This window comes from Rattus rattus, chromosome 9 (genome assembly GCF_011064425.1).
Source record: "Rattus rattus isolate New Zealand chromosome 9, Rrattus_CSIRO_v1, whole genome shotgun sequence".
Taxonomy (NCBI): domain Eukaryota; kingdom Metazoa; phylum Chordata; class Mammalia; order Rodentia; family Muridae; genus Rattus; species Rattus rattus.
In genome coordinates, this window is record NC_046162.1 from 71,823,193 (window position 1) to 71,835,607 (window position 12,415).

Below are 12,415 nucleotides of genomic sequence, written 5' to 3' on the forward strand. Positions count from 1 at the left end.
AAAGGCTGGGATTTATTTGCTTGACCTAGATAAGTGCTTTAGAAGATCAACTTGAGGGTAGGGGAAACCACAGGCTGGAGAGAGAATCTGATTGGTTAAATACTTGTGAGGACCAGAACTTGAGTCCCAGGCACTCGATCAAAGACTGGTGTCCGTGCTAGGGAAACAACCAGAGAGTTCCCTGGGGCTCTTAAGCCACACAACCTAGTCTGTCAGCAAGTTTCAGGTTACACGGGAGAGACCTCGTCTCCAAATAAGTTGGGAAGTGATAGAAGACACGCAGGGGCACGGCTACACAGACACTTGGATGCACACACCTCCGAGGAGTTTTCTTCATTTGGTGACACAAGCCGGTTCGCAACCCGCATTGCCGCCTTCTCTGGATCCTCATTGGATTGACCCCCCGGATGAGTCACAGATTTGCACATACAAATATTGATTTCCCTAAAGGCTTGTTATCTTTAAGAGGGTTTCTTCGCAAGGACGTCTCCAGAGTTCATGAGTCAATCAAGGTTCCGCCGGGGGCCTTCAAGGGTGCCAGCATCTTACTTGTGAGGACCAGCTTCCCTCCCTGGAAGTCCCTGGAAATGGGTGTGAGGGCAGAGTGAGAGGTTGGATGGGAGACAGCGGGGGAGGTGTTAATAAATCGCCACAGCGTCTCGGCCTCCATCGAGGCAATTACTGGGATTGGTCGTCTCCGTGTTTCCTTGGTCACAGCTTGGATTGCTTCTCTCAGATGAAGGCAGGTAGATGCCAGGCACACAAGGCATGAGTTATCAGGGAAATTAGCCATGGGATGTCCTTTGCTTCTTACACAGTCATGCCCAGGGTCAATTGGGCTGACGGGAGGGCAGTTAAAGCAGAAGGGAGCACGAGCGATGCCAGCTACCCTATTCGTCAATGCTGAGACTTTAGCTGTCCCAGCTGTCCATTGCTTGCCCATGAACAGGGAAGTAAGCCTGTTTCCCCACCAGATCGTGCTTAGCATACCCCTGGTGGGTTTGTGCAATTTTCATCACTGGACTCCACCTCCAGGCTTTTGGAATCAAATGCTCTAGGGTAGATGCTGAGACCTTACAAAATGCTGTTGCTATCACTGAACTGGACACCCAGCTTCGAGAACCACTGAGTATTCTCAGGACCCTTCTACTTAGCTTTCAGACCCGATTCTGTACGGTACTGGCTGTGTGATTGTGGGCCATTTACTTAACCTCTCTATGGCTCCATTTCTCATCTTGAAAAGAGGGATGATAATATTAGCATTTGCCCCTTGGGGAATTTGCAAGCATTCAAGAACTTGGAAACCTTCAGAATGTGCCCATGGCAGGGAACCTAGCCTCTTGGGACCAGAACAAGCCATGTCTCTTATATCTAATACCTGCAGGTCCCAGGGAAATCACTGGGTCATCTTAAGCATTAGCCTTCAATCCCATCTCTGGTGTCCAAGACAGATAATGCTCAGCTCAGTGCTGGGAGGAAGCCGGATACACCCCATACCCATAAACATCCTCTTCTCAGACTGCTTGACCTTCCCAGTCTACTAGAGACACCGTGGGGCCTGGTGAGAAACAGACAGTAGGGAAGCCCTGCAAATAAAGCCTCTGTCGGGCACATTGGCCAGGCCCCCTGCAGCCTCAGGCTGGTCACTGCTGCTCACCGATGGCTTACTTGTTGCTCTGTTATCCATACGTGTTTCAGTTCGGAAGATCAAACCCAGGATCTTACACACGTCAAGCACGTGCTCCACCATGAGCTGTGACCCCGCCTCTCGACACTGCATTGTTAGTTACATCCCTTCATTTATACTTTCTAAAATCACGAGTACACAATGGGTTCAGAGAGCGGGGTTAGGAGGACAACCTTTAAAATGCCAATCTTTCCTTCAACCTTATTTTGAGGCTGGGTTTCTCTTGCTGTTTTCTGCTACGCTGTGCACCCCAGGCTCGCTGGCCCCTAAGCTTCCAGGAAAGTCTTGCCTCTGCTTCCCGTCTGCCAGTCGAGAGGCTGGGAGTACAGATATGCGATATCACATCCAGCTTTCTAACGTGAGTTCCAGTGATAGAACCCAGGTCCTCTGACGTGAGTGGCAAGCAGGTTTCCTGTTGAGTCATCCTGCCAGCCCTTTAAAGTTATGCATTGAAAAACAAACTCTAGAGGCTGGGGAGCTTACTTGTTAGGTAAAGCGCTTGCTGTGCAAGCCTGGTGATCTTTGCTTAGATCCCTAGCACCCGCATAAAACACAAGAACAGAGGTACCTATCGTAATTCCAGCTTGTGGGGTGGGGGCTGAAGGCAGGCAGATACAAAGGCAGCACACAGCCTTCAAACCAGCACTGGAGGCAGAGGCAGCTGGACCTCTGAATTTGTGGCTAGCCTGATCTACAAGAGTCCAGGACAGCCAGGACCACATAGAGAGACCCTGTCTGTCTGCCTGCCTGCCTGCCTGCCTGCCTGCCTGCCTGCCTGCCTGCCTGTCTCTGTCTTTGTCTCTCTCTGTCTGTCTCTGTCTCTCTCTCTCTCTCTCTCTCTCTCTCACACACACACACACACACACACACACACACACCATGGTGTAGTGTGACTGAGGAAAACACCCATCAGAGACCATCAGCATCTCTATGCTGACATGCGTGCACACACATATGTATGTACACATACACAACACACACATACACACACACACACATACACATATACACATACACATACACATACACACACACATACACACACAACACACACACACATACACACACAACACACACACATACACACACATACAACACACACACACACATGCACACACACCTATCTGACCAATAGTCTCTGTTCTCAAGGTTATACTGTGACACACACACACACACTCACCCTAATTTCATATGCACCTTAACATGTGGGTTAAGGTCAGGTCCCTAGTAAGCAGGTGGGCTCCCTAGTCCTGGAGTTGGCCACTGTGACAGGTGTCTACGCTGCCCCGTCAGGATTCCTAGTGCGTACTCCCTTTGGGAATATTCTGGGACACACCCCTTCCAACACTGCTTACTGCCTCTGGTCTGACTATTGGAAGAAATGGCGTTAGTGGCGGTGGCTTCTTCTACAGAATGTGGTTATTAATGTACAACTTCCTATGTCTGCTGTAGTCCTGTGCTTCCAACCTAATGGTCAGCCAAGCAGCCCCCACACGACACTAAAGACAGAAGGAAACTCCAGTGCTGATCAAAGTCTGCTTTTTCTCCACAGTGCTCCTTCCTGCCGAAATTCTCCATCCACATAGAAACCAAGTACGAAGACAACAAGGGAAGTAACGACAGTGTGAGTAGCCTTCTCGTAACCTCTCACTCTGGGGCTCACTAGAGTCTCAGCCTCTGAAAAGGTCACGGTACTCCCAGCCCTGGTCTGTGCTTGGGACCTCAGAGAAGCCCTGGCCCTGGCCCTCTGGGACTAGGCATGCAATATGATAGAGTCTGGCTTTAGGTGTGTGTCCTTCCGACGGGCCTTTCTGCAATGGAAATGGTTGCTATGATTGGAGAGGGGACCCAGAAACACCTTAAAACTTCCTGCCCTGAGCAGGACCAAATTCGTTACAGGGCATGGCTGTATTTGTGGGGCAGACACCATGCCACCTTGTGATGGTCTACTTGGCCAGTCTGTCAAGAGTGACTAGCAGATGACAGAGCTGCTGGGCACCTTCTGTGTAATCTGGGGTCCTGCCTCTTCCTAAGCCACCTCGTTCAGGTCATTGTCCTTAGCGCCGAGATATCGAATTTAAGAGGGACTTTGCCTAGATGGAATTTCAGTGGTTCCCAAGAGGTGACACTCAAAATTGTGTTTTATTAAAGTTCACAGGAAGAAGACATTCACTTTTCATCCATTCATATTCACTCATTCACTCACTCACGAATTCATTCATTCATTATTCAGCAAAGGGGTATTAAACACCTTCTGTTTATAGATCACCATGAGTCACTTGGTGGGGTATTAAACATCCAGGAATGATTGTACCCGTAATCCTAATACTGGGAGTGGGGTGGGGTGGGGATCTCAAGTTCGAAGCTAGCGTAGACTGTCAGATTTTGGATGCCAACTGTTTATCTAGGGCACCAAGATCATCATTTCTAATAGCCAGACCCGTGAACTCCTCCCAGTGTATGAGGAGTTGCGGCTGGTTACAGGGGCAGCCGGAGGGATGCTTTCTATGAATAATACTGTGAACAGGGATGACCTGGCTGCTACCCGGTTGCTTCCGCTTCTTGAATATTAGCTCTTCACGGGATGGAGAACTGCTTTGTTCTGGTTTGGTTTGGTTGCCTGTTCATAGGCATATCCGATGGTGGGCCTAAATGATGTGTGTATGCATATTGACGAATGGTGCCCAAGTGCATGAGGGTGCGTGTGTGTGCGTGCGTGCGTGCGTGCGTGTGTGTGTGTGTGTGTGTGTGTGTGTGTGACTATGGAGGCCTGAGGTTGACGTCATTCATCTTCCCTGATCACTGCCCACCTTATTCATTGAGGCAGCGTTTCTCAATTGAACCGGAGCTGCCTGATATGGCTAGTCTGGCCAGCCCCTTGTTCTGGGGATCTTGTATCTTCTAAGAACTGGCATTACAGACAGGCTGCTACTTCTACTAAGTGTTTATGTGAGTCCCAGAGACTCGAACTCTGGTCCTCACAGATGAAGTAAGTGCTTTAGCCACTAAGCCATCTCCCCTAGTCCAAACTTTTTTTTTTTTTTTTTTTTTTTTTTTTTCGGAGCTGGGGACTGAACCTAGGGCCTTGCGGTTGCTAGGCAAGCTCTACCACTGAGCTAAATCCCCAACCCCCAAACTACTTTTTTATAAAGTTTTATTGGTACCTAGTTACGCTCATCCTTACATGCTGTTTCTCAGTCACAGGCATGAGTAGTTGTTCCAGGACCCATAAACCTTGACCCTTCCAGGAAAAAAAAAAAAAAAAAAAGTCAGAGTACTCCATTATCTCCCCAACAGTGGTCTCAGCCATATGCCTGCTTCAGAATTTCTGGAACTTTCCAGACAGAATAGTGTCACTAGCTGGGATAGTCTCCTCTCACCACCCCGCCCATCGTGAGCACCACTCAAGGTGGTTTCACAAAGGGAATGGAGAGGCCCGCCCCCGTCCGCGGCCTGAGTTCGGTGCACCCTGCCAGCCAGCTTGCTCAAAACCACAAGGTCTGCGTCACAGAGGACACGTGCTAATCTTGGCAAATGATGACCTTTCCTGATTGGAGAATTAATATGCAGTTTTTTCAAACTTAAAGTGTGCAATGGAAAAAGGTCTAAATTGAAAGGGAGAGCCAAGAGTGATCCCATGATTCAGAGATGAATATCCCTGTCCCTCTGACCCCCGATACAGGTTTCTAGTGATTCATTTCTTAACCAGCTCCTCCCAAAATAAATCATACAGTATGTTATTTTTAACCAGGCATGGCATACCCTTCCCAACTTGGGGGTGTGTGTGTGTGTGTGTGTGTGTGTGTGTGTGTGTGTGTGTGTGTGTGTCTAGAGGCCGGAGGTCAACACTGTGTGTAATTCTCAGTCATTTTCCACCTCATTTTTTGTGAACCCATCCCTCACTGAAGCCGGAGTCCACATATTCTGCTAGGCAGGTTCAGGCATCGGCCTGCCTCTGCTTCTCCAGCTCCCAGTTCTCAGGTGCATGGAAGGTAGAGTGTCTGGCTTTTCCTGTGAGGGCTAGGAATCCAGACTCAGGTCCTCATACTCATAAAACAAGCAGTTAACTGAGCCTATCTTTTCCCCACCTCTCACACTCGGTTTTTCAATGTCTGTGCTGCCTTCTCCTCTTTGATGCTCTTCTGGCTGATGCTGGAGATCGAAACGAGCTTGACTCTTTGGACATAGCTATGGGCAATCAGAAAAAGAGAGATGCTCCTCGTGCAGAGAACCCAAGTGCATTTCCTAGCACCTATATGCAATGATGTCACAACTGGCTGTCACTCCAGTGCTCGGGGATCTGATACCCTCCATCTTCTATTCTTCCAGGGTACCAGCCATGTCACGGTGCACAGACATACATGCAGGAATAATACTAATGAAAATGATTTCTTAAACAGTCTTTCTAGCCAGCCAGTGACGGTGCATGCATTTAATCCCAGCACCCGGGAGGCAAAGGCAGGTGGGTGAGTTCGAAGCCAGCCTGATCTAACAGAGCAGATCCGGGAACAGCCAGGGCTTCACAGAGAAGCTGTGTCTTGAGAAAACAAAAATAATTGTTTTTTTCTCATTCTCTTTTTCTCTGAACTTCATTCCATATGAGTTAATTCAGATCGGCTCTCCTTGTATAGATAGATGGCAGAGAGAGTATCTTGATCCTGACAGATTGACAAGCCCCTGGGTAGGGTAGAATTGACTTCCCACCCTGGCCTCTGCCTGACTCTGTTCTCAGTTCTGCATGTGTTTCTCCTGCGGCCACTAGAGCAGAGAGCCCTGGCATCCCTTCGTTATGCCGCTTTGCCTGTGCGCCCTTCTCTAAGTTACATAGTCAGCAGAAGTTTAATGCTGATCTCAGGAGGAAGAGAAGGGAGGGTTAGGACTTCACTCATGCTCCCAAGTCCTAAGTGCATATTTATCTAAGAATAAATGACAGCAAGGTACATCTGTCCAACGGTGGGTTCAAATCCAAAGCCCTGAGTAAGCCCAGGTCTTGATCAGTCACATCCTTGTTCTGCCCGTGGAGCATGGGGAAAGGAGGGAGTGTAGAAATCGGTGCGTTGTGGGTATTTCATTCATTATTTAATGAACTCAGTTCACCTGTGCCCTTTCTACGTCTCCAGCCTTCCCGTTCAGCTACTACACTTGAGAGTCTGCGTGTACCGTTTCCACCCGTACCTGCCAAAATTTTAATGAAATGGACGTTGATAAGAAGCAATAATTACAATGAAAGACTGGTGATGGTCACGCTGATTAGCGGCTGAACGGAGTGCACGTTACTATCTTATCATACATTATCATCTCAGTCATAAAGGTGATCCGAAATCCTGTAAAAACACATTGTCAGGATGACCAGACAGCAGTATCTTCTCAGTAAAGAAGAAGCTAGGAAATGTTTGTGTAAACCTGTGGTTCTGTCAGTCCGGACACGACTGGTCTCGCACAAACCGACAGGAATTATTTAGGCCTTAATTAGCGCTCGGGAGATGGGGCCATGCCAAGGCAAGGTTCTCTTTGTCCAAGATCGTAAATCTGGCTTGCAGTCAGTGCCTAGCACTGCCTGGTCCGGCTGAAGGGGAGAGCGTTCTTGCTGCAGCGTGCCAGTGTGCCAGCGTGCCAACAGGTTAACGGGGCGGGGGTGGGGCAGTGTGGCCGCTGCTTCCTCTGCCAAGCAAGCACCAGGCAAAGTAGCGGTTCTCAGCCCTGGCTGCAGAGCTCACCTAGCTTAGCTAGCTAGCTTGTTTGTTTGTTTGTTTGTTTGTTTGTTTGATCCAGGCTAGCCTTGGACTTCATACACACCCAGGCTGGCTCACTCTCCCATCAGCTTCTCAGCTCCTGGGATCACAGGTGTGTGTTATTGAACCTAGATCACCTGAAAACTTGTTTTTTTTTTTATTGCTTTTACATTTATTTACTCTGTGTGTGTGTGTGTGTATTTTACTCTGTGTGTGTGTGCGTGTGTGTGTGTGTGTGTGAGAGAGAGAGAGAAAGAGAGAGAGAGCGAGCGCATAAGCATGCATGTGCCGTGTGGAATCAGAGGGCAGCTTGTAGGAATTGCCTCTCTCTCTATCGTGTGGGTCCCAGGGATTAGACATTAGGCTCAGTGGCAAGTGGTCTTTCCTTGCTGGGTATCTCTCCTGCCCTCTCCTGAGAAGTTTTAACTACTTAGTCCCAAGCCCTTTGGTACGTCCGTTCATTTGATGGCAGGTACAGACAGTTCAAACACTAGCCAACACACAGAATTATAGAACACTCTGGAAAGCTGACCTCTCCAAATGGGCTTATCATGGCTGAGCCTCATCTGTTCTCTAGGTGGGCCATACATAGGACCTGCCGCCGTCACCCAGCGTGACAGTCAAAAGCAGTGGTTTTAATCGTGGCTTCATGTTGAAATCCCTCAGAAAACTCAGCGATCCTATGCTGCTGTCCCTGCCCTAGGGACCGTGATTTCTTTGGTCATAGGTGGCACCTAGGTGTTTGGATTTTTAACACACACCCTAAGTGCAAGTAAGAGGCAAGAAGAAAAAAAATCTCAGCACCAACGATTAAGTGTATAAATATTCAAAGCCCAGGCTGTCTAAATGGCTTCCGTTCTGCATACTCAGGAACGTGGAAGAGTGTCCAAAGGGTCTTTGTGGTCTGGGGCAATGGTGGAGACCTGTAAGCCTAGGACCAAGGTTTGTGTACTGGTTGGTCTTGTGTGTCAACTTGACACAGGCTGGAGTTATCACAGAGAAAAGAGCCTCCCTTGAGGAAATACCTTCATGAGATCCAGCATTTTCTCAGTTAGTGGCGGAGGGCCCAGCCCTTTGTGGGCGGTGCCATCCCTGGGCTGGTGGTCCTAGATTCTATAAGAAAGCAGTCTGAGCAAGCCAGGGGAAGCAATCCAGTAAGCAGCACCCTTCCATGGCCTCTGCCTCTAAGTTCCTGCCCTGTGTGAGTACCTGTCCTTACTTCCTTTGGTGATGAACAGCAATGTGGAAGTGTAAGCTCAATAAACCCTTTCCTCTGCAACTTGCTTCTTGGTCATGATGTTTATGTAGGAGTAGAAACCCTGACTCAGACCGTTTGCATCCCCAGAAGCACACCTAAATATGGGTGGGTATAACCTTCTGAAATGGAGATGAATCCTCAGGGCGAGCAAGCTGGCTAACTAGGCTACCCGCATCTAGTAAAACCAGCCACATCAGAGAACTCTGGGTTTCACTAAGGGACCCTGCTGTAAGGACTAAGGCAGAAGAGTGTTCCAAGATGATCCCAACATTAGCCCATACGCATGTGTGCACACACAGATAGAGATAAATTTTCACACTCAAACATCGGGGAGTGTCTTCTTTGTAGACATCAGCCTGTTTCTATTTTATCAGCCATGCGTGTCACCAAGGACATGCGTCCTCCTGGAGGGAAGTCTCTGGTAAGAAGGAAAGGGTCTGTCATTCTTTTCCGGTTCCAGGAAGAAGTATTTACAATGTAGACTTTTTAGTCTATGATGGTAGTGAAAAAAGGCAGAGCTGTTCCTTATGAGACAGGCAGATCAGTCCACCACTCACGTCCCGTCTCTGACCATAGGCAGCTCCTTTGGCCAATCAGAGTCTGGGTTTCTTGATCAAGGATTATGAAAGCAATATTGTGGCAAGTAGAGGACTTCCTAGAAATGAGTTTACAGAAAAGCACCACGTAAAGCAGAGGTGCCATGCACTGTCAAGTCATTGACGTTTATGTTGTGCACCGTCAGCACCATCATGGCCATACTTGGGTTAATGGTGTTTTCCTGAAGAAACTTTGATTTGGCCCAGACTGTCCAGCAAGCACTGTTGGTCAAGAGTTTGGGAATTTTTGTTTGTCGTTCACTGTTGGTTTTGCTTCGCTATAATCCAAGCCAAGATGGTGGCCGAGTCTGGAAAGGTGGCCAGGTATGAAACCAGGAGAGATGGGTACGTTCTTCAAAACACTTACTTTCTGTCGGGCTTGATATGGTGTTCGAAAAAGAGTGGAATATGGATGAACTTGGGGTCTCTTGCCTTAACCTTTGACCTTGGTCATCGATGGTGTCTCTGTTTGCTGGGGCAACATTGGAGAGACAGATCCTGAGGGGAGAGTGGAAGGATGTCTGAGGCTCCCCTGAGACCTTCAAGAGGAACCAGCAGGTCGGCAGTCAGATATGTGAAGCCACAGTCCATAGACTTGTAGACCGTGATTCAGATGGGTGTGGCTAAAATCATCCTTATTACTGTAGGTTCCTGAGGGAGACCTCAGATTCCCCTTGCTGTACACTCCATAGTCATCTCCTTTTCTTTTTGTTTGTGGTTCCAGGGTTAGAACCCAGAGTTCTGTGCATGATAAACAAGCATGCTACCCCAGCGCCCCCTCCTCTTGTGTGCCTGTGTCTGTCTGTCTGTCTGTCTGGGTGGCGTGTGCCCTCTTCAGCTGCTCTCCACATTATTGTTTGAGGCAAGGTGTCTCACTGAACCTAGGGGCCACCAGTCATCTTGAGTGGCTGGCCTGAGGAGCCTCAGGGCTCCTCCTCTCCCCACCTCCCCAGAACTGGGGTTGCAGACATGTGACTGCACCCAGCTTTTCCATAATATATTGAGACCTGGTCTCACTAAGTTGCCCAGGCTGGCCTTGATCTGCTGATCCTCCTACCTCATCCCCTTCATTAGCTGGGATTACAGGTCCACACCACCAGGCATGGCTTAAGACTCATTTCCTTTTTGATTTTTTTCTTTTTAGTTTTTATTTATTTATCTTTGCATGTAGCATGTATCAATCAGTGTTTTGACTACAGGTATGTCTGTGCACTATATGTTCGCAGTACCTGCAGAAGCCGGAAGAGGGGCTGGATCCCCTGAGACTGGAGTTATGGCTAGTTTTTAGCTACTGTGTGGATGCTAGACACAAAACCTAGGTCCTCAGGAAGAGCGGCCATAGCTCTAACCACTGACCCACCTCTCCAACCCCTTAAGATTCCTTTGCAATCATTGAGGCCATTCTCAGTCTTAGGAAATTACATCATCTCATTTAGTTAACTACAAATCTTACTGGAGAAATCAAACTTCATTGGTGGTGGGGGGATGGGAAGGACACCTCTAGGTGAATGACATAAACGGTTTGATGCTTTGACTGGCCTCAGCTAGTACTGTCTTGGAGATGAGGTCAGAAATCCTCTCATCCTCGGGCCAATTAGTGACTATGGAAGTAAGCAGCTGGAAGACAGAGAATTTGTTTCAGGAGAGTTGCGTTTATCCGGGATTGAATCTCACACTGGTGATTGCAAATTTTATTTCATTATTGTTATTTGCAACATCCAGAGGGCAACACACAGTAATTTATTAACACGTTGTAAAGTGTGCTGAAATTAATTTGTGAAGCAGGGCTACCAGTGCGATCCACAGTACCCAGATTCCTAGTCCCCGAAGATGCTCTAATCCTTCAGTGGATTCTAACTAAGGATTGCAGGAGATGATGGAAAGGCGCTTATTTTATTTTTAGACATGATCTCTGATGTCTTCAACCTTTAGAGTTCTGGTTTTAACCTTAGATTTTTTTTTAAAGAATTGTTTATTTATCTCATGTATGCTGTAGCTATGTATGCTGAACACAGCAGCTGTCCTCAGACACAGCAGAAGGGGAGCATCAGATCCCATTACAGATGGTTGTGAGCCACCATGTGATTGCTGGGAATTGAACTCAGGACCTCTGGAAGAGCAGTCAGTGCTCTTAACCACTGAGCCATCTCTCCAGCCCCTTAACCTTAGATATTTTTATAGCCAGATACCTACAAAATCTGAAATTTTCTCTAATAAGTCAGTATATATCAAAACAAATACATAAGGCCACATGAAACACCCTCATTTTCAGTTTGGGAGGATCTTTTTTAATCCACGTGGGTCTGTGAAGTGGAAAGTTGATCTCTATTCAAAAGTATCATTTTCGAGGACAATAGAAACACTTATTTGATTCCAAGATGTGGTCTTTCCTATTTATAGTAGTTTGTGATCTTAAAACTAGATTTTTGGGGGTTGGGGATTTAGCTCAGTGGTAGAGCGCTTGCCTAGCAAGCGCAAGGCCCTGGGTTCGGTCCCCAGCTCCGAAAAAAAGAAAAAAGAAAAAAAAAACTAGATTTTTTTAAAAGATATTTTTCTATTTATTTTTTTATGTGTATGAATGTGTGTGGCTAGCATGTATGTGTACCATATGCATGCAGTACCCATGGAGACCAGAAGAGAGCAAACAGTTTCCCTGGAATGTAAACCAACATGTGGGTGCTGGACACTGAACCCAGGTCCTCTACAAGAGCACCCAGGGCTCTGAACTCCTGAGCCAACTCTCCAGCCCCATCCGAGATGGATATTTAAAATAACGACAACAAATGGAAACTGTTCATTCAGACCTGTCACCCAGCAGGTAGAAGAAGGCTGAAGCAACAAGCTTGCCTTGAATTTAAAGCCATATATATAGTGGCTGCATAGTTCTGGACCAACCCAGACTACAGAATGAAGTCCTGTTTCAGACAAGCAAACAAGCAAGCAAACAGGAGCCACACAAAGGCGTGACCAGATTGAGGGTCAGCCCTCGGATCCTGAAGTGCAGTCACAGTGCCAACCAGAATTACTATTCACGGTTACTGATACATGCAGCTTCTAGTAGTGTTCGCTTTTCCTTTGACCTGTTCTGACCATGTTGTGATAAAATGTGAAAAGTCCCGCCTCTGCTGGCTGCTACCAGTTT

The 12,415-nt window shown here is 47.6% G+C and overlaps 1 protein-coding gene across 2 annotated transcripts in view; it reads left to right on the plus strand.

Annotated features, from left to right (window-relative positions):
- Positions 1–12,415, plus strand: part of Pitpnc1 (phosphatidylinositol transfer protein cytoplasmic 1) — a 263,465-nt gene that overhangs the window by 172,008 nt on the left and 79,042 nt on the right. For both annotated transcript variants that reach the window (XM_032913822.1, XM_032913823.1), the window contains exon 5: positions 3,240–3,311. In XM_032913822.1, the coding sequence (XP_032769713.1) occupies positions 3,240–3,311 (72 nt within the window). The remainder of the gene's footprint in view (positions 1–3,239; positions 3,312–12,415) is intronic.